The sequence below is a fragment of the Alligator mississippiensis genome, chromosome 5 (assembly GCF_030867095.1).
Source record: "Alligator mississippiensis isolate rAllMis1 chromosome 5, rAllMis1, whole genome shotgun sequence".
Lineage (NCBI taxonomy): Eukaryota > Metazoa > Chordata > Crocodylia > Alligatoridae > Alligator > Alligator mississippiensis.
In genome coordinates this window covers 50,446,123-50,468,076 of record NC_081828.1, presented here as the reverse complement: position 1 = coordinate 50,468,076, position 21,954 = coordinate 50,446,123, and the positions used below count along the sequence as shown (strand labels likewise).

General features: G+C 43.6%; 1 protein-coding gene across 5 annotated transcripts in view; it reads right to left on the bottom strand.

The window, feature by feature from the left end:
- The window catches only part of RASAL2 (RAS protein activator like 2), a 291,616-nt gene extending 270,395 nt beyond the window's left edge, over window positions 1-21,221 (bottom strand). For all 5 annotated transcript variants that reach the window (XM_019500281.2, XM_019500284.2, XM_059728343.1 and 2 more), the window contains exon 1: window positions 20,957-21,221. In XM_019500281.2, the coding sequence (XP_019355826.1) occupies window positions 20,957-21,122 (166 nt within the window). In that variant the 5' untranslated portion in view covers window positions 21,123-21,221. The remainder of the gene's footprint in view (window positions 1-20,956) is intronic.
- Between the last annotated feature and the right edge of the window lie 733 nt (window positions 21,222-21,954).

Sequence of the window (21,954 nt, the reverse complement as noted above, 5' to 3'; positions counted from 1 at the left end):
CTCCTAAGTGCAGCTGCTCTTCCCCCAGTCTTACCACCCACATTTTACTACATGTATCAAGAGTGAAACAGAAGTCAAGCAGAAAAATGAAATAAATCACTTGAAAGAAAATCGCTTCCTGGATGGCAAAAATGGTAACCCTTCAAACAAAGAACTGCCCTGTTCTACATTTCAAGTACACAGATTTGAAATACCATCTAAACAGAAGTAACTACATTTTCAACACATGCAAATTAATTTGCATGTCAAACATTTTTCCTATTTTCAAAGAAGCGTCACTTGAATTACATTTTTGATTCTTCTGCAGGATGAGTCTCTAAAATTTTAGACTGGAGGTGGGTGCAAATGTTTTGGTGTTTTAAAACTGCCATTACACACACACATAATGCTATAATATATTTATATATAAAATACCTTAGGGAACTCTGTCACAAATTTTTCACGTATCTTGAAGTCTTTACTTCCAGAGCCAAACAATTATGTTCTAAGCAGAAGAATTCCACTACAGAACTCTCAGTAATTCACTTTATTTAGGTTGTACTTGTACTATTGCGAGAGAGAAAAAGACCACTGTCAAGGGACAATTGAGCAAAGCACATAGCCAATCAAATTCTAAACCAATTGTATTAGGTTTTTAATAAAGTTTGAGAAAACAGAGGGGAAAAAAAGATGGAATAATGCCCACAATAGCTAGTCATAACATTTAAAAGGGAATATGACTCCTTACAGCTCTGGAAGTTTGTTTCAGTTTTTCATTATAGCTTCTGTAGAGTTTCCAAATAAGAAAGTGGGAGGGGAAAGGACTGAGAAGGACACTTAAAGGAACAAAAATCTTACTTTTTTGGGCCTCAGACAAATGACGGGTTAATTTGCAATCTGTTTTGAACAGTCAACTAGTTCATAAATACGTGTTAAAATATTCAGAACTATTGAAAATTCTCCTTCAGTTAATATTTAGTAGCCGTTTGAGTTGGCAAAGTCTGCCTCCAACAAAAACATGTCCTTCACCCAGTAACCTGCTGGCAAGCAGGGGGGAGAAATAGTTGGCTTGTTCAGCAGTCTAGCAGTTATACAACTTAATATCATATTGTAGGTAGAGCCTAAGTGCAAATCAGAGTTCAGGACTCTTGATGAATTCTTTGCTCTCAGGCTAGCATGGTTACTGCCATGCTGTAGACACAAGGCATTTAAGACCTAGGTAAGAAGCAAGTACTTTTTTTTCAATCACTAGTGATCCTTCCTGAAAATTTAGGGTGTTGACAGAAGTGCAGCTCCTGGATCCAACTCATGGCACTTGACAGAAAGTGCTGGGAGTTAGACTGATCCTCCCGACCCAACAGACGTTAGCTATTGGTTGGGAGGGTGAGAGATTGAGTTCCAATTTGGAGCTGATCCAAGGAGAAAAGCTACATCTCTACAGCCTCTTCTCCTAGTTCTGCTCCCGCCCCCCTTCTCCCAGCTCCCAGGCATACTCAGGATGTGAGGAGGAGAAGGCAGGGGAGGGAGGTCTGTTCTGGGGTTCCCCAGTGATGCTGTAGGGGGGGGTAGGTAGGTAAGAGGATTGGAGCCCCCCCCCATGGCGGGGGCCTCCAATCCACCCGCCCCCCCCAGCACACATGGGGAAACCCCAGAACAGGCCTCCCTTCCCTGCCTTCTCCCTCTCCCATCCCAAGATGGCACTGGGTCCAGGCTGTGCTGCAGTAGCCTATCACCAGAGCAGACAGAAATTAGTGAAAGCACTCTGCTTTGGAGCATTTTCATTTGGACTCTCATACAATGAAAGTTAATTTGTCGTGTGATCAGAATGCTCTGCAGCCATGCTCTTCTGTTAGGGCACGGATTTAGAGCACTTTCAAGGGGCCATTGCATGACAAATGTAATTTCTATCTGCACCCTTAGTGAAGGCAAGGCTTTTGGACTATAGGGACCTCATATCCATCTTCCTTTCGTCATCTGACATACAAGCATAGTATTGGCCACATTTTGTTAATATTTTCTTTTCCTCTTTAAAATAGATTACAGGTTAAATTAGATTTTGAAGGGTCAGAGTACAACCTTGTCTTGGAAAACTGGTTGAAGTATCAGGCATACCTAGAAAAGTTTGTTAATGACTAAAGTGTTGTTCCAATATAAATAAGAGTTTGTGGTACGTCTCTACTAGTTCGACTAAAACTCCTACCTGAACCACTAGATTTTCCTCATGAGGAAAAAAAAAAAAAAACGGAAGAAAGGTCCTTACTCAGCTATTTCCTATAGATGTCCCATCCCTGATAGTCCTTACACCCAAGCTCCCTCTTTAAAGGTCCCAATCCTAATAACAGATTCTTCAAGTAGATCCAATTGTTATCCTCCCCAGAGTCCTTACCCTCAGACATGGCTTTCAAAGCAGTTTTCTCAACTGCTCAGCTCCTGACTGATCAGATTCTGCAACCTCTTTACTTTGCCGATACACTTATATTCCACCATCCTTGATACCATACTACTATGCAATCCTGCTTAGCTAACCAGCTACACAGGGTGGCAAGCAGGACAAGGAGCAATTTACAGGCAGCAACTAACAAGCAATCTCGGTGTGCATTCTCACATCACTACTGAATATCTCTTTCCAATGTACATGTTCCATTCACCTTGGGCAGATTTATTCAAGCCTTCACTGCCAACATAGTTTGAGAGCCACATAATCCATCATATGTTCAAGTCAACAGGGTCTGTCCATTGATTTTACTGGGAGTTAGATCATGCCTTCTGTCAAATTTGTTGTTATGTGGTAGTTGTGGGTGGCTCTTGGAGCTCTTAACACCTGCACTGTCCTCACATTAACACCTGAAACTAGGTTTTAGGCACTCATTATATAGCTCAAAGTTATGCCACTCCAGGGCAGGATCATCTTTGATCTGTGTTACCTAGCTTTTGTTACACTAAGGTGCAGCTGCTTTAGGCTACACCATAGTGTAAACACCATTCCTCCCCCTGCCCCTGCTTCCTTGTGGCTGCCCTGCTGTCTGTCTCAGGGGAGCAGGCAGGGAAGGGTTAACTTGCCTCCCTGAGCCTGCTGGTGGTACTGCTGCCAATTTCTGGGTGGGCTCAGCCCTTCACTGTTGTTACTATCTGGGCAGGCTCAGCCCCAAGAAAAGCAGCAGCCCTGAAGCTGTGGTAGCAGGAGCCAGGCAGGCAGGTTAACCTTCCCTGCCTACTGGGAGAGATGGTATAGGTAGCAACAAGTACAGGGGGGGGGGGGGGGGGGGGGCGGCACCAAGAATGGGAAGGGGATTTTTACCTTTCAGTCCTCTAGGCCCCTGTTGTCCTGAAGGGCAACTGCTCCAAACTTGAGCTGGCACTAAAACCGATCAACATTTGTGTGGCTCACAGCATCAGGTATAACAAGGGCCTTGGGGCATTTATACACATACATTTGCCTGCTCTGACACGCTGGTGATCCAGTGCATTGGAGCAGACTCAATTAATTGAGTCTGCAGAGCACATGAGCTGACGCACGCAGCTGGTGCTGCATCACATGCATTTGTATAAATGGCAAGATGCACGTCAATGCTGAGAAAATGGTGGTGGTGAGCTTTTGAACTAAAACACCTTTAGCACGTTTAGTTCAAAAGTGCACCACCACCATTTTCTCAGCACTGATATACATCTCACCATTTATACAAATGTATGCGCCGTAGCACCAGGTGCTCTTTAAAGTGCCCAGAGCTGCCATGCAAGCATGTGTGCAAATGCCCTTAGAGACTTTTGTATCCCTTCTATATTAGTCCAATCCTTGGCCCTATGAGAACACATTCCCAGTTACACTGAATGAAGTGCTCCTTCTGAGAAGGGATGATATTATAACTGAGGGGTTAATCACTTATTGGTTTTGAACTCAAAGCAACAGAGTTTAAATGTCACTTTTAGAAATCCAAGTCGTTTTGTACAAACACAATGCCCAAGTAAAGTCAGAAAGATAAAGCAATATAAAATAAGGCTAACTTGAAGATGACCGCTAAATCAAGTACTCTGTTAAACAACACCTACTTGGTGAAACTTCAGGAGCACGATACTGTTTCCCAAGACTGCTCAGTACTTTGAAATAATTATTCCTTCATGAGGCTTAACCACGTGTTACACTGTCTCAAACAACTGTATGACCTGTACTTCTGACAAAGTAAAAGCTCCAGAAGGTCAAGATAAATATGGCTCAGAGCCTTAAGCTGAATCATACTGGAGGAAACAGAAAAAAGTGTCTGGAGGAACTGAAGAACAGCCCAGAGACAGAGTAACAAGACTCCAAAACTGGGAGTGGCCTTCAGACGACCCTTCTGGAGGCTAGAGAACTGCTACAGTAACGGGCATGACACACAGCTTGTCTCCCGAGGGGATAAGAGATAACTGCAGCTTCCTTAGAGTAACAAGGCCAATTGATTCATAGTAACTACTAATGACAGGCTTAAAGAAGTCCATGCATCCCATTCCCCACTTCTCCCAACCATTATCACCAGAAATCACATTGATTAGTGAAGGGGAACAGTGAAGACAGAAGCTGCCAGAAATAACTGTCCTAGGATTAAGAGAAAGAATACACAGTAAACTGACATCCAAACTTCCACCTACCTGAATTAAAAATACAGAAAGATATTGGTTAACACAGAAGTTTTTAACAATATTGCCTATGAAATACTCTAATTCCTTTTCAAAATAGAGCAAAAAGCAATTCTAAAGCAGGTCATGAAAAAGCTGTATCAATAAAGGTTTGGAAACAAACTCAAGCTAGGACTACCAGCTGTAAGACTCGAATAATAAAAGGATGTAAAAAGTACAGTTATAACAGCATTGCAATTAGCATAACACTTAAAATGAATGAAACATGAACATGTAGTGACTAAATGATTTACTATAATTTTTCTTTACAAATTGTTCCTGCAAAGATACACAATCTGAAACACTGCTACACTTTTTTGTGTGCGTTCCCGATAATCCATTTGATTCACATCAGTAAAATCAGCCATCTTGAAACGAGATTTTATTGACTAATCAACATCCTAACAATGCTTTTCATACCAGATCCCTGATCAAGAATCAGATTGATCTGTGAAATTGGTTATGTTTATACACAATGGCTGAATGAACAAGGCAGCTAAAATGGGCAAAGTAATAGTTACTAGTGCAGCAGTAGCTAATCAGATTCTCTCATTGAAGAATGCTGCTAACCTGTGTACAGTGTACTCCACTTACAGGCATATCAGATAAGTAGGCAATTAATTTAATTGCATGACACAAGGTCAATTCCAATTTGTTGCCCATTGCTTACATTGTAACAAGTTCTGGTTATCTGTTTATTAGTTAAGTGTCTAAACCAAGGGTGCTCAACCTTCCTATCCCAGTGGCCAAATCCAGCCCATGATTTGGTGGTGAGGGAGAAGTAGCAACATTAGTTGCAGTTCCTCTGCTGCCAACTTTTCAAACTGGTGGGGAGTCCTGTGGGCTGGCATGCGGCCAGCTGCAGTGTGTGGGGTTAGGTCGTGCATGGTGTTGGACTGGCATCTGGGGGTCAGGCTGGCATGTGGTCAGACTAGCATGCTGGATCACACCCATGGACATCATGACCCCATGCGTTGGATCCAGCCCATGAATTGGCCCTGCACCACTCACCTGGCCCACAGGGCCAAAGGTTGACCACCACTGGTCTAAATGGCTTAAATGTATTTCAGCTCCACTTTCTACCTTGGTCCTTACTCATATTCTGTTTGAGTGTACCAGTGTTACATGGAAAACTCTAAATTAATATGCTAATGATATTCATCAGGTAATGGAAAAGGGTGGGTGGACATATTAATGGTTAGTCAAGCTATCAGGCAGTCCAGCTTGGTTCAATCAGTTTTACTGAACAATAATTAATGGCAGAATATCAACAACAGTAGATAAAACAGTGGAGAGATCACTGGAGTGACCTTGTCACTCACAGGATCCGGATATCCAGCACACTCCAACTATACTCCACAGCATGCGCCATTCGTGAACAAACGAACGAACCAATGCACTGAGCCCATGAACCAGACTCAGGAAGTCTTTCACACACTCTGCTGTGCTTAGATACCACCCAGACATGCCACACATTCACACACAAACCCAGACATGCTCTCTCTCTCTCTCTCTCTCTCTCGCTCCCCGCCCCTCCCCCCCCGACACGTGCACAGACACTTCCGCAGTGGGATTTTATATCCGTGGAGGCTTAGCAACTCGCTACCTTATCATCCTCTGATCATGTGCTGGAAATTCCATTCTCCTTGGTGATTGGGGCTGCTGCTCATTCCAACTGTTACACTCTTACTCATCAGCTCCCATCTCTCACTTTTATCTCAGCCCTGTTGCCTCACGCACCCGTCAGATCACTGGATCTTTCCTGCCAAGGCACAAACATTAACTGTGCATGCTCACACACAAGAAAGTAAGACAGAAGTTGAAAGTTCACCTCTTCTAGGCCTTTCTGAACTAGGCCTCCGCTATGCATGCTTAACAGAAGAGGGCAGATATGCAGAAACAAAAACCTAGGGTCTATACCAGGAATAGAGCAGGCATAAACATCTGTCAAAGGGCTGCTATCAGGAAGTCTTAGAAACAAGGGGAGTTAGCAGCTCTAAAACTAACTACCCTTCAAGGCTTCTAACTGCTAGCAGCCCAGAAACTGAGAAGACTTGTAAAACAAAACCAGATCCATTTGGGCAGACTGCTAATACCATAGCCCTGCCAGTGCTTTGCACCTAATGAACAGCGCTTATACTTCTGTCAAGTATGCTGCAATTAGCAGTCCCAAAACTGATTTACCTCTCTTCATTTTCAATATTTCTAACAGTATCAGGGCTATCATTACAAGTCTTGAAAAATAAGGGAAATTTAGTCCATTTCAGGAATGCCAATACTACAGAACTCACAGTACTGTGTACTTAATGAGCATGGTTTGCCTAAATTTGGATAAGTATACTTGAGATAAGCGCATAGCCTTTCTTCAGTCCCAAGACAATGTATTTAAATAGAATACACTGTACATGAGGATCCAGTTCCTGTTTTCCAATTCTAGAGAATCTCTATCAGTTCTTTTTACATTAGTCTCTGCTAAGCAGCCAGTAGCCTGACAAAATTCAAAGCACTGACTACTGCACACCAAGAACATATTATTAATGGAATTAAATAAAGTTTCAGTGAGATTAAGCAGCACTGGCAGGCTCATTTCATCTTTAAGGCTTTTCTACATGAGGAAATAATCTAGAATAGTACTGAGGAACACTCTGCATGGACATACTTATCCCCACTAAGGCTGTCTTTAGCAGGTTTAGCTTAGACTGCTTGAGGGTGGGAATGTAGCACTCACAGGCTCATTTAATCTTTAGGGCTTTTCTATATGGGGAAATAACCCAGAGCACTCTGTACAGACAAGCTTAACCACACTAAGGGCATCTTTGGGGGGGCTTAGCTTACTCTGCTTCCAAAAAAAGGCATAAAGAAATGAGAAAGGAATGAGAGCTCATGCACACTGAGGTTTAAAATTCATGCACTAACTTATTTCACAGTAACTTCCCTGAGTAGACAAAGCTTAGAAAATTGATTTATACCCAGATTAAAGAGAAAAAGAGGAGTTGGGTGGTCTCCTAAATCTCCAATGGAGATTTATACCTATATACACAAAGCTGTCAGATCATCTAGTACAAATGGCTGTCTTCTCTAGCTATCAGGATAAAGTAGCACTGGAAGAGCCATTACTTTCATTTTCATGAGCACCAAATTTACCTGGAATGTTTTGAGATCAATAACCTGACAACCATACAACATTAAGAACCAGATAATTTTGCAACACATCAGCCTTCAGCTGCACAGTGCTCTCATGCTAAGCATATGTTTACCTTCTGTAATCATGCTGCATTTTCAGACAGATTTTCTTTTACATGTTTTCTCTAGGACAGATAGCAAGAAACAGGTTTTGTCTGTACTGGGAGAATGAGCGCCTTCTCTGCCACTTTGACATTTAATCACTATAATTGCATTCTTGTTGCAGTTTGTGTTTTCAAAGTCTTAGACATATTTTAAGTTTAGCAGCATGCAAATTACCTCTCCCCCTGCTACAGACAAGAATCAGAAATATTTGTTTCCTTTCTTCTTATCACCCTGCCTCTCTCCTCCCAAAGTCTTCACTTTCTTAAGCAAGTTTTCCCCAAATTTGATGACTCCTTTACTATATCCTCATCTGTCATTTAACTAAAGTTTAGATTTCCTGAAGTAGTCCATTTATGCTCCTAAAGCCTATGCTGGCAAAGACAGGATTTTTTTTTTCCCCTCCCAGAATTTGAATTAATGTTTAAGTGGTCATAACAAATTAGAAGATACTAGTAGCTGCTGGAACCAGGCTCAGCCTAGGGAAGTTCTAGTTCTGCCAATACACATGAATCTTGACTTGCAACGCTACTTACTGCAATGCTGGGCATCTCCAAGTGGAAGGGCTGCCAAATGCAGAGGATGTGATGCAGACAGATGTCTGCTAAGGTAAGATCTCAGAATTTTTCTACTGCAAAACCAAATGGAATTTAAAGCCATTATGCTCAGAAAGTTTAGGCTCCTTAGAAAATTTATCTACTAGCTCTTAGCTTAGGGGTTGGCAAAATGCAGCCCGTGGCCCACCAGGCCATTCTATCTGGCCCGTGAGGCCCCTAAAAAATTTAGAAAGTTAATATTTATCTGCCCCTGGCTGCCTGTCATGAGGCCTTCAGTGGCTTTCCAAAACTCAGTAAGCAGCCCTCCACCCAAAATAATTGCCTGCCCCTGTCTTAGTTAATGGAAAGTGGTAGAGGACAAACTCAATGGAATTTATCCAGACAAATAATCCATGCCACCATTGATCACTGGTCTTACAAGCTACACAAGTATTTCCAGACTGCAAGACAGGGATAGATCTCTCTAGTCTGTATGAGAGGCAAAATAGAGGTGCTCGAGATTGGGTTTCAAAGAATGCACAAGTTTTAAAGAACGTCCATGTCCCTTTGCTCAACTATCTGCAGGGCACAGAATATTAGCACTGCTGTTCCTGATTTCTAGTTCTCCAAATAGACTCTCAAATACTCACTGATTCAGAAGACAACTGTGCATTTATTTACACGTTCCATATTTGTTATTCCTAGAGGTGCACCAATGCATCAGTTCCATATCAAATCAGCACTGATATAGTGAAAATTGACAGTATCAAAAGAGGCTTTTTTTTTTGCCTGATGTGGCCAATAATGTGGCTGATAAATGTCCTGTGCATGCATGCAGCTGCAACATGCACGCAGCCAGGAGCACAGCCCAGCGGCTTTGAGAGAAGCATCTGGCTGATAAGTCTGTTGTTGGGGAAGGGTGGGGAGGGAGGGAGCAGACAGAGGCCCCCGTGGTGAAGGAGGGAGGGAATGGGGCAGGAGCAGGTGTTGCTCAGCTGGGGTAGGGGGGCATGAGCAACTCATCAATTGGGCTGGGGGGGGTGGCTTCCACCGCCGTGCACACCCTAGGAGGGCATAGGGGGATGCGTGCCCTGGATCGGTATGCACGGGGTGTGACAGGCTGCCACTGTGGGCTGGGGCTGTGCCAGGCTCTTCCTGGCAGGAGGCTGGGCCAGGCTGTGCTCAGGGCCGTCAGTGGCGATGCTAGGAGGGAGGCTACGGGAGGGGGAGGGGGCTATGGTGAAGTTTTCTGTGGCTGCAGGCCTTGTAAACCCCCTCCCAATGCCACCACCGCCACCTGCCCTGAGCACAGCCCCAGCCCACAGTGGCAGCCTGCCCCACCCGACACAGATCCAGGGGTACACCCCCCCGCATGCTCTCCCAGGGTAGGCACAGGGTAGGACCTGCTTCCCCCCAGCCCGTCCAGATGAGCCACTCACAGCTGTCACACACCCCACCCTGGCTGAGCAGTACTTGACCCAGCCCTACTCAATCTGCCCTGCCCGCCATGCCTCTTCCCTCCCCCACAACAGATTTACCAGTCCAAAGCTGGTCTCCAAGCTGCCCAGCTACATATCAGATTGGTATCGGTTAATATGGCTCCTTAAAAATCAACCATTGGTATCGGCCCAATAAATCTCTATCAGCGCATCCCTAGTTATTCCTTGATACATTTCTGTAATTTAAGACTGTAAGGCAGGGTTAGAACAGCCTTAAACAGCTGATAAACTGACAGTGATATCCCACTGGAAATTAGAATTTTACATTTGTTGCATATATGCTGCAGGAGACAGATTCTTCAGTGATCTTTGAAACCCAACCAAGCTGGCTATTTCACTACATTGTCTCAGACAGAACCACATTAAAGAAGGCCATGCCTCTTGATAAGCTTCCCATGTTCTCTTGCCTTGCTTTCAATACCCTTCTTCTGAGCAGCAGTCCAGAAGATTAAAGAAACTTCCCAGCTAATGTAGAAAACAGCTGTCAATCAAGCTTCCTGGCAAATACAACTGAATATGAAAGTGCTGCCCACTGGCACAAAACCTTAAATGCTTGTGTAAAGATGAAAGGTATGCAACAGCTTCTTCTTTTAGTATTATCCTTGCCTCAGGGTCTTGCATTTTCTGATACTGTCACCAATTAAGAAAATTAGTGAGTTAATAATTTATGAAAAAGAGGCAAGAATTTATTTGGGTGATATCTTTTATTGGGCCAAAAGCATAGTCGGAACAGAGTTTTCAGGCATAATTCCTGGACCATCATGGCTACAACATCACTCTAACACTGCCATGTTTTATGAAAGGCAGACAAGGTTCTTTGGGTAGATGTGATATTCTTTTATTAGACCAACTAAATAGCTAGAAAATTTGTTCTTTGCAAGCTTTCGGGCACAAACACCCTTCTTCAGGCATAGGGAGACCTGAATATTTGGGAAGTGAATGGAGTCTTCATGCTTCTGTCAATTAAAAAAAAAGTTCCTAAGTTTAGATCCCTTATTATGTAAGTGAAAGTTTTATAGCTGGGAATGCCCCCATTAAAATCAGTTCCTATTTAGGGTATTTGAAGAAGGGTATTTGTGCCAGAAAGCCTGCAAAGAACAATTTTTTCCAACTATTTAGTTGGTCTAATAAAAGATATCACATCTATCCAAAGAACCTTGTCTGCCTATGTCCTTAGACTAATATAGCTACAACCAACAACCCTAAAACATGGAATAATTTGTGAAACACTTATTAAAGTGTCTGACTACATGTTCATATATATAAAAAAATCTGATCAATGTCAGAGAAACTAGGGTCTTCATTACTGCTGCAGCTAAATCCATAATACTTTTGATACTAGTAAGCTGTACACTATGTCCTAAAGATCAAACTGTGGCTTTGCTGCCTCAAAAGAGTTTGGGGGGGGGGGGGGGGAGGAGGAGAGTAAATACTGGAAGGAAGAGCTTTGCATCCAGAACACCTTGTCTTCAAACTCAAATCTAAAAAAAGTTACCAGAAGTACCCCCATGATTGGCAACAGCTAGGCTAGCACATAGGTAAAGAAGTGGGCTTAAAAAGGTAATCCCCGAGCGTGAAACAACATAATTTAAAACAATGTACTATACAGCTTAGGAGATGCAAGTTCTATAGCCAAATATCACAAATCCCTTGATCATTTTCCACATCTAAAGTGAAGAGAAAATACATTCAGACTTCATAGCAGCACTTTCAAGATGAACCCATTATGTTCGTAATGTGCTCACATACTATAGCAATGAATGGCACAAATTAATTAAACTAATTTTTTCCCAGTCCCAGAAATTACTAACAAAGAGGTCAACATTTGTAATGACAAATTTGGCTTGCAAAAACGAACCTAATTAGTTGCTCAATACCCAGAAGAACCTCCAAATATTAAAAGTTCCTCCCAGCTACCTCCAATTCTTTCGCACAACCTAAAATCTGAGATCTCCATTAGTACCGACCAATGTACTAGCACTATATTATAATATAGAAGCTCTACAATGCACTGTAGCATTAGTCCACTGCCAATACTGCCAGATAAATTAGTGCATGAACTAGCCCTGCATGTCTAAAACCAGTCAGGTGTTTCCAACTTGATGGGAGAAGACAAAAAGATTTCAGAATTTAAGTCACTTGCCTACTTTCACTATAGAACAAGTACCAGGAAGAAAACCCTAACCAGGTATTTCTTCCACCCATACTTCCTCTGAAGCACCAAGTGATGAAGGATACACAGAGGCCAGTATAGTCTGAAAGGAAATGAATAATCATTTTGTTACACTGCATTCACAGTCATATGGAGACTTCCTCTTTTAAGGGATCAAAATAGGCAGAAAAGAAAATACAGGTAAGCTTCCATAATTTCAAGGCTGTCTAACTTAACACACTTCAGAGTTCTTACAGAATGTAGTATGTTGTACACACAAGTAGAATCAAGCCTTTTACATCGGGTGTGTCAAACTTATACCAGGCACCAGGCCAGATCCATGGGATCAGTGGCTGCAAGGGTGGCAGTTCCATCAGTAGCTGTTGTGGGTGTTTGGTGGTAGCAACAGAAGCCAAGCAGTGGTGGGTCACATGGCTGTAAGACAAGCAGGGCTGTGTTGGTATAGCCTTTTCTTGCTCCTGTGCTGCTAACAGCCATGCCCAGTGGGGCCTGGGGCCCTCGAATTCTGTGGTAGGCCAGGCCCATCCATAGACATGCCCAAACTTCCAGTAGCTTAGTAGGATGGATGTAATGGCTTGCTTTCTTCTCAGAATGCTTTCTCTGCCTCTTCCACTGGATCCCATATCAATTGTTCTTTATGTATATGGTTGCTGGTCTTAGCATTAAATATCCTAGAACTATCTGTGATTAATGTAGCTACTCAGCTACATGGGGCAACATTGAATCCAGTCCTAGCCAACCTGAAAATTCATTAGCAGCTAAGAGATCACACTCAAAGCCATCATCAACAATTCTGGAAAAAGAAAATCCATAGGAAAAACAAAGACCTGTAAATACTTCACCAGAAATATAATCCTCAACTTCTCAGGCTTAAGGCACTTGTAAATCACACATTTCTTTCCAAGATCTCAAACTCATCCTCCCTATACTGCTGCTCTTCCAGACAGACAAACGAAACCCAACTCTTTCAGTAAAACTCTTAATATACCAAGGTTGTCTATAATTTACACTACTGCAATCTAGTTTACCTTGAACATCTTTAGGCAATCCAAAAATAGTCTTCTTTTGTCACCAGTCCCTTTCCACAAATGTACAAATTTATCATCCTCTCTTTCAAATTTTGCCGGCTGATAAATTACCATACCTACCAGTGTTTTTCATTCCTCCACTTAAATTCTCTGCTGAAACGACTGTTAAGAGAAATTTTCTCCTGAAACTGACATTGTATATTCCTCCATGCTGAGCCTAGACCTGGAAGAACCTCCTCAAACTCTTGTTATGCAACCTCCACTGATTTCTACTGTCATCTCTAAAGAGCACTGATTTTCAAATCCACTCCTAGTTAAAAAGAAAATTTTAAGCACAAAAATGAAAAACAGAATGATGTATTTCAGATAAAAAAGCCAAAGAAACCCCATAATATACACATACAGTGCAGCCCCCCTGCTTCCAATCCCAGTTTGTTGCCATCTGGGTTATTTTATGTCTTCTCTGGTTTACAATATGAATTTCTCAAGGCAAGGAGCTTCTTTTGTCTCCAAAGCACTAGGCACACGTATTATGTAGTGATGCATAAGTAAACATAAGTATTTATCAACTTCAGAGAAAGCACTGTGTACCTTCTATCAAGGCATTAATACCACACAATGTATGCACCACATTGTGGGTGGAGAAGAAGTTTTAATCAAACCAAAAACTTAGTGGAGGTGCACAAGCATTCTTATGCAAATCTGTACCAGACCCACTGCACATCTGCTGAAATGAAAGCTGTTTTCCCACAGTTTGCAGAATTAATGTGTTAGCTAAGCATCTGCCAGGGTTTAGAGAATAGGGACTGATTTTAATGGGGGAGTTCCCAGCTATAAAACTTTCACTTACATAAGAAGGGATCTAAACTTAGGAACTTTTTTTTTTTTAATTTACAGAAGCATGAAGACTCCATTCACTTCCCAAATATTTAGATACTGTTGCTATCATTGCCACTGCAACTTACCTTTTAATAATTAAAAATAATCCAGGTTCTAAAAAGAAATTGTTTGAGCAGCATCCCAAATTTTTTTTTTAATTGAATTAATACTTGTTTTTTTTCCCTATGCTACTATTATACATATTTCTTCTAAACTGGGGACATGATTATATACAAAGTGTTTGCAAATACATAACAAACAAATTGGGGACATTATTTTTCCTCTAAATACATTTGGGTATTATTATTTATTTATTTATTTGTTTATTTTTACACAATACATAAACATGAAAATAACTGACCTTTCTACCATGGTCTTTTAAAATGGATTAAAAAAAAAAAGAAATTAAGTTTGGGAGTTTAGCTCCATGACCTTGTAGATGAGGAGACACATATCAAGAATAATGCATCAACCTCAGCTATGTTTTACTGTACCTATAAATATATCAGTTAAAAGGAACAAGTGATCTCATAGTAAGTCAATGGGTCACTTATGTCTCTCTTATCTTCTCTTTTTTCCTATTGTTTAAAAATAGGAAACAGCAACACACAAAAGATAAATACTGTAGTCTGACTGAAATGCAAGTCAGGAAGCTGTCTTAGAAGATGATGTCTAGAGCCTGCCACAGCATACCTAGGGATTTCAGAGTATCTCCAAATATTAGATAACCTTTTCATGTATCAGTAACAAGCAACACCTGCATAAAATGCAACAAGTTAAGGCTCCAAGTTTATACTAATTCTGAAATGCTCATCATATATGGATGAAGCTTAATGTTACTGGAACAATTCCTATGATATATACCTTCTTAAAAAAGCAAGGTTCAATTGCTACTATACTTAGCCCTGTTGCAGAGTGTAAGGGCAAGAAAATTTACCATCATCCAGGCCTGGCCTAATTAAAAATTACTAATATGATAGGGACCCAGTAAGGAAAGTCCAGCTTGAAAGAAAGTTACACTAGCATGCGTCTGCAATTCCTGCTCTGCTGAAGACACCTGCAGTGAGCCAGCAGTGACAGAACTGCGTATAGCCAGGGGGTATAGCCAAACCAACCAAGGGATTCATCTATCCACTGTACAGTTCTCCAAATCAAACCTGGCACTGAGCTGTGGCTCCAAGTTAAAGCTGCTCTCCCCTGGGGGTGAACGGTGGTGGTAAATGCTTAAGAGGTATATTTGTAATGTGTACCAAGGCCAGTTATTTAAAACCCTGGCTTTAAATTTTAATGATCCTTTCCACACAGCTACAAAAGACTGCTCAGTAAAAGTTACTGTTATTTTCTCACATGAATTTTGCTCTTACATCTGTCATTTAGATATCCTCTAATATTAAACTAATATAATATGGCATTACTTAACAGCAATCAGCCTGGGCCCTACCAAATAGGCATTGATACAATATATGTTTGCACAGGGTGAGCTCTCCCCTCCCCCAGGTTTCATATTTCCAACCCATTTGTGACTTCTAGTTTTCATCCTCACTTAGTCAAATAAAGTATATCAGAAGAGAACCTTTGAGAAATGGTTCTTTTCCTTCTGTATTTAAAAATGACAATAACAACTTTTGCTGCCACTAACACCCATAGCAATGTGAAGGCCTTCAACCTTCATAGAGAATAGTCTAACTTTTTATTCTGGCAAACTCTTTATCCAGCACATACAAAATGCGTGTCCAGACTGCTGGCAAGATCGGAGGACAAGGTAATGAAAGTGACCAAGCCTGCCCTGTGTTACTTGTGCTACAGACACCAAAAATATACTTGTAATAGCACTGAAAGATGGAAAATAAGTTTTCTAGTATAGATAAGGCCAAAGAAGGGGTTTACCAACTTGTACAGGGAATATGACAATAAGTAGCAAGGTCGGAATGTTGTAGTCATGATGGTCCAGGAAATACCTGAGAATCAAATTTTATTTGGTGATATTTTTTATTGGGGTATGTTAGAAAAGGTTGGGCACAAACTGCTCTCTCAGGTCTGGGAAAGAAGTAGGTACAGTCCAAGTTAAAACGTAAGACTTTTTAATGCACATAAAGTGCTTTGATAATTTCAGTTTTATATTCCTTTCAAATGTTAACCTTCCAAAATTAAGTTTTAAACAGCTAAGTTATAATAAACATAACATTCTTCGTTGCAAAGTTTAGAATCCACGTAGACACCAAAGATAAATGTGAAATCTAATTACTCCTCCCCTTAACACACGGAACATTTAACACCAATGCTGAAATTCCGGCATTGTAACTCTCTGTTACAAAAAATCCATGGACATTTGGTCACCCATCACTCAGTACAATTGTCTTTTTTTTCCTGTTGCTATTAAGGGTACAGTAATTTTGGGGGAGATTGAAGTTAAAAAGAGGCTTGATTTAAAACATTTGGGGATACTATAGAAGTGTGTGTGTGTGTGTGTGTGTGTGTGTGTGTGTGTGTAACATTATCCCTTTTACAAGGATAAAAACAATGATTCCTAGTTCTGACAACAAAATTTTCCCCTCTTACACACACTGCTCATGTGCCATGGACTCGGAAGAGAAATTATCTAGCACATATGATTATACAGGAAAATCAAGTGCGTGTCAAAAGTGGTTTCTGGAAACAGCATCCAACAATATTCGTGTGACTTGCATTTTGAGAGCAATTAAAAGCTATCATTTTGATAACTAGGCCCATTTACTATTTCTGTTCACTATTCAGATACCAGGTTTAGGGAAAACAGATTCAGATACTGCACTGCCCTGAAGTAACAAAATGATTTTTTCATGGATTTATGACATCAGCAATTCATGTACGCAAAAACGTCAAACCTACAGAAAACAGAATTAAAAAGCTAAAGATTAACTGCTGCAGTTAACTGAGGATATGCAGAAATAGCCAGACTATGATTCAGATATCCTAGTGAAGCCAGACAAGACCTCAGTGTCACACTGAAATCGCATCCCAGACATTGTAAAGTCCTACTGCATTCACATCATTGTCATACTGCTGGCATGCCACAGAGACCAGTAATTATCATACGTTGCTACTAAATCCTTTTCTTTCTGCTTACAGATGAAGTTTTACAAGCTCTGCAATTGGATGAGTTTCCCTAACATTCATGAATAAGCTCCTTGGACAGATGCAAGCTGAATGGTATGCAGTTACAGAACAGAAATGCACAAAAAAAAATAAAATCAGATTTTATTAAGTGTATATTGAACCCATTTGCTTCAAAAGAAATGTTTTTACTATTTGAATTACTTTTCAGATAAATAGCTTTCAGTTTGAGCAGTCTAAAAGCACTTAATTTATGTTCATAAAAACATGCACTAGGAAAAAGAATACTATCTTCAACAGCTGAACACCCTGTCATGACAGAAAATGGTACTTGACATTTCGCAAGTTAAATATTCTTTCCTCTCCCTAACTGATCATGATGAAATTATTAGTGTTAATGTACCCACTGTTTACCAGGCAACACAGACAGTGAGACAGTTTCCTTTAACTCAGGGTGGGCAACTCACAGCCCTCAGGCTGAATCCAGCCTGCCAGGCAATTTCATCCGGTGCATGGGTGCCCACCAACTAACTGCACCTTGCCCAGTCCGTGTGCCTCACTCCCACCCTCGTGGACAGAAGGGCTTGGCCAGGTTGGCATGCAGCTTCAAGCAGCGGGGAAGTGAGGGGAGGGTGGGAGCTGCAGCTGTACCCAGGAAGGCATGGTGGGGCATGTGCCTCCCTGATCTGCACAGGGCAGGGTGGGCTGTAGTTGCAGGCTGGGGCCAGGGCTGCGTTGAGCTGCACTCTGGGTGGGCAGTGACGGCACTGGGAAGGGGGCTACGGAGGGGGAGGGAGGGCTGCAGCCACCCCAAATTTTGCTGTAGCCTCCCTGCCATCTGCCCTGTGTGCAGCCCCGGACCCAGCCCACAGCTGTAGCCCCCCGGCTGCCCCTCTCCATGCCTTGCTGGGGTGCACAGGGGGAGCTGCTTCCGCATCCCCCGGACAAGCCGTGACTGCGTCCTGCACCCCACCCCTGCTCTACTCCCTCCCTCACTGCAAGGGGCATTGATCTGCCCCCTGCAAGCCCCTTCCCCCACACTAGACTTGCCAGCTACACACAGATCTTCAAGCTGCTGGGCTGTGCTTCTTGCTGCCTGTGTGCTGCACTGTGGCTGTGTACATACACAGGCCATTTATTGGCCAAATTATCAGCCACATCAGGCCAATATCTGATACAATCAATTTTCTTTATATTGGTGTCACTCTGATATTGTACTGATGTATCAGTTCACCTCTATGAATCATTGCTTGCAAACTAATCCAGAAGAATTAGTGTGAGGATAACAAGTATGATAAGCAGGCTGAAGTAAACAAAAGCCACTTAAAAATAACTTTCTATTCTGTGGAGAGAAGAAAAGCATGTCACCACTACCAGAAAATAAGAGTCAATCATTAGTTTGTATCAATGGACACTAAAAAACAAATTGTTACCCTTGGGCTACATAATTTATTTTTATTGTGCAATCGTGCTTAAAGACTAGCACAATTTTTTCTAGCTTTTGAGAGCTAGTTGCACTGCCACTTAGACAAAGCAAAAAACATTTTTTTAATCTATATTTGCATGTTAGTATCAGACTGCAGTACATGGCCTAACCTGACCTAATCAACAAGCAATATTTTGCCATGCAATTAATTGAAATTGCATTTGTTTTCCAGCGATACCTAAAAGTTTCTCTTTTAGCAATCAGATGCTCTGGTGCTAGTAGACCTTCCCCTCCCAAGAACATTTCCCTGCTTTCTTCTCTATTCTGTATGAACAATCCTTCCAAAAATCCCTCCGATACTGCTTTACAATTCATTATGTTCCTGGCTTGATGGCACTGTGAAAGAAGAGAGGCAGAGGAAGTCATATTCAAGAATGGCTAAGCCAGTCGTAGCTCTGTGCCACTGAAAAAATACAATCTATTAGTTTAACTGTGCTTTTCTACCCCATCTTCTGCTACCCACAGTGAAGCACAACAAAAGCAGCTGCCAGTCTAGTCTCCCAGCACTGCCTGCCCACAGTTTCAACATGAATGATACAGGTCTTTTGAATGGCACATCCTCCAGAAGAATGGCGACTTGATTTCCCCAGTGATACCTAAAAAAAAAGTAACTCTGGTGGTCCAAGCTAGAGCTAACAGTAATCATTGTAACAGTTATCAGCCACCAGACTAGTAGAATGATATTAATATGTCAGGAGTGATGCTACCAGCTAACACACAAGAAAAATTACAGTGGCATCAAAGACCACTTGTTTTGATAAAACTGGTTATCTCCAGAGTAAAGCCATAAGAAAGGCCAGGTTCTGTTTAAGGTACATTCCTGCAATACTTGTGGAGTTTGAAGGCTTCACATAATATCAGGTAAAGGTAATACAGCAACTACTCGTACAGATATGGCACCCATTAAGCACTCAAGAAAAACAGAATGTCAAGTCCATTTTAGTGGAGAAAAAGAAGAGCCTATCTGCAGTAATCTAAAGTAATTTGTTCCCTCAGAAAAATAAAATAGAAGTAATTATGGTGAAACACTTTGGGCAAATGGAAAGAAAGACAGCAACTCAAAGACAAATAAAACACTATTTCCACTACTTAGACACTACTGAAGATTGAGTTTCACTACATTTCAACTTGGAACACCAACAAATCCAGGCCTCGGAAGAGGCTGGGCATGCGACCCAGGTTTATTTTAGGAGGTAACATACCAGGGACAGCTTGAAAAAGAATGGGAAATAACACTGGGTCCTGTACATGAGCCAGACTGCTGAAGATTTTAATATCCTTTTCCAGACTCTCATCAGCCTTCACTATAAATAATACAGATGCCAACTGAGCATACATCAGTAAGCATGCAGCTGTGGGACTGGCCGTATCAGTCCTGTCCATGCCGTTAGTAACTCATTAACAGTAATCAGAGCCTGTGCGGGCAGGCAGAGAGAAAGAAGCCCTGTGCACACTTGTATCCTGTACTTGACTTCTAGCAACACAAAAGGTTTCAGTGCAGATGACTGCACGATAACTTCTTGACATCTTTGTGTGTGTTGGATCCAAGGGTACTTTAAATTGAACATCCTGCATTGGGCTCCTACGGTATCAGTACAAAAGGTTGCAGGGGAGGCTGCTAGGGGTAAACACATCTTGACATTTTAGCTTTTGCTGAAGAAATCACAGGGTATTTAACACGGTGCTTCCTGCTGACAGATTTATCAAACTGTCAGCGCTAAAAGCTCACACCTTTTTCTTTTTTTGTGTGGTGTGGAAGAGGGGGTGATCAGGGGAGGCGGAGGCAAGGCTCTTAGCGTGGGGACAGGATTCATTCAGTCCTCGATGTTAGGGGCTGGAAGGGACGGGGCAGATCATCAGGTCCAGCCCTGCTGCACTCGGGCAGGAAAGACACCTGGGGTCAGAGGAGCCCAGCAAGGACCAACAGTCGCACCCCGCAGAGGAAGGGAAGGGGAGCAGCCTTCGGGCACTGCTCAGGACTTGCCAACCTGACAATGGTGGGGCTATAACAATAGCACCTCCCGACCTCCAAGGCGCGGGGCTGGGCTGGGCTCCGGGAGGGGACAGGCAGGCAGAGGAGAGGCTGTGCCGGGAGCGGAGCTGCACAGACACGCACCGACGTGCAGAGACGCAGCCCGGCGGGGGGGGCAGCGGCGACCCCAGGCTCGGGCCCCAGGCGGCAGCAGCCCTTTGTCCCCCGCCGCGGCGCCCTCCCCTCACGGCCCGGCCCGGCCCGGCCCGGCCCGGCCCCGCCGCGCACCTGTGCGCCGCCGCCCCGCCCCGCCCCGCCCCGCGCAGTCCCGGCGGGGGGAGGAGGGGGTCCCGGTCCCGGTCCCGGCGCCGCTTACCGTAGACGCGGACCCAGCCCTGCTGCTGGCACACGGCGTCGAGCAGCAGCCGGGCGAGCGCGCCCGCCGCCGCCCCGTCCAGCTCCTCCGGCCCCGGCCCCGGCCCCGCCAGCGGCTCCTGCCCCCAGGGCGCGGGATCGACGACAGCCCCCAGCGCCGGCTCCATGCTGCGGGGGCGCCGACTGCTGCCCGCTCGGCCCCGCTCACTGAGCGCCGCGAGCCGGCTGCGCGCCCATCTGCGTCCCCGCTCCCGCTCCCACTCCCACCGGGTCCCGCTCCGCGTCCGGCCGCGGCTCAGCCAGCGCCGGCGGCATCCCGGGGAGATAGGCACGAGCAATGGAGAGCCGAGCGCGCGGCCGCCTGGACAGCGGCGGCGGCAGGGCAGTGGCAGAGCTCCGCCAGGCTAGGGCAATCGCCCGCCGAGCCCGCTACCTGCGCGCGGCGGGGCGGGGCGGGGCGGGGCAGAGCCCGCCCCCGGGTCCCGCAGCCTGGCGCTTTCCCCTGTGCCTGGGGTGAGGGAGGGCGCGTGTGCCCGGACGCTTGCACCTAGAGACAAACGTGGTTTTTGTAGCTGTCTAATAAAAGATACCACCTCTCGCACGCTGACTGCTTGAGATTTCAAATAGGAGCCCTCAAGGTTTCAAGCCTCCTGCCCTGTTCTGGGCTTTTCCAACTCTTCCCTACGTGGGGACCCCCCTCCCCCCCCCCCAAACTGCTCCATTACTTTCCTGTAGTCAAAAACAAAAAAAGAAAAATAAGAGCTGGCATTTTCCGAGAGGGACCTTGGGTCTAAAAAGGTTGAGAACCACTGCTCTAAACTGAAGTCTTTTCTTTCCCTAAGGATCTGGCGCCCCTTGACTGAGCCTGGACCCCGAACTCTGCCCCAGGCAGCACCCTGACCCATTTGGAAAGGTTGGGTCTTGGACAGAGCTGTGCTTTATCCCAGAGGGTAAATGAGCACTGGAGTGAAACGCATCTTAACAAAGAGAACAGCAGAA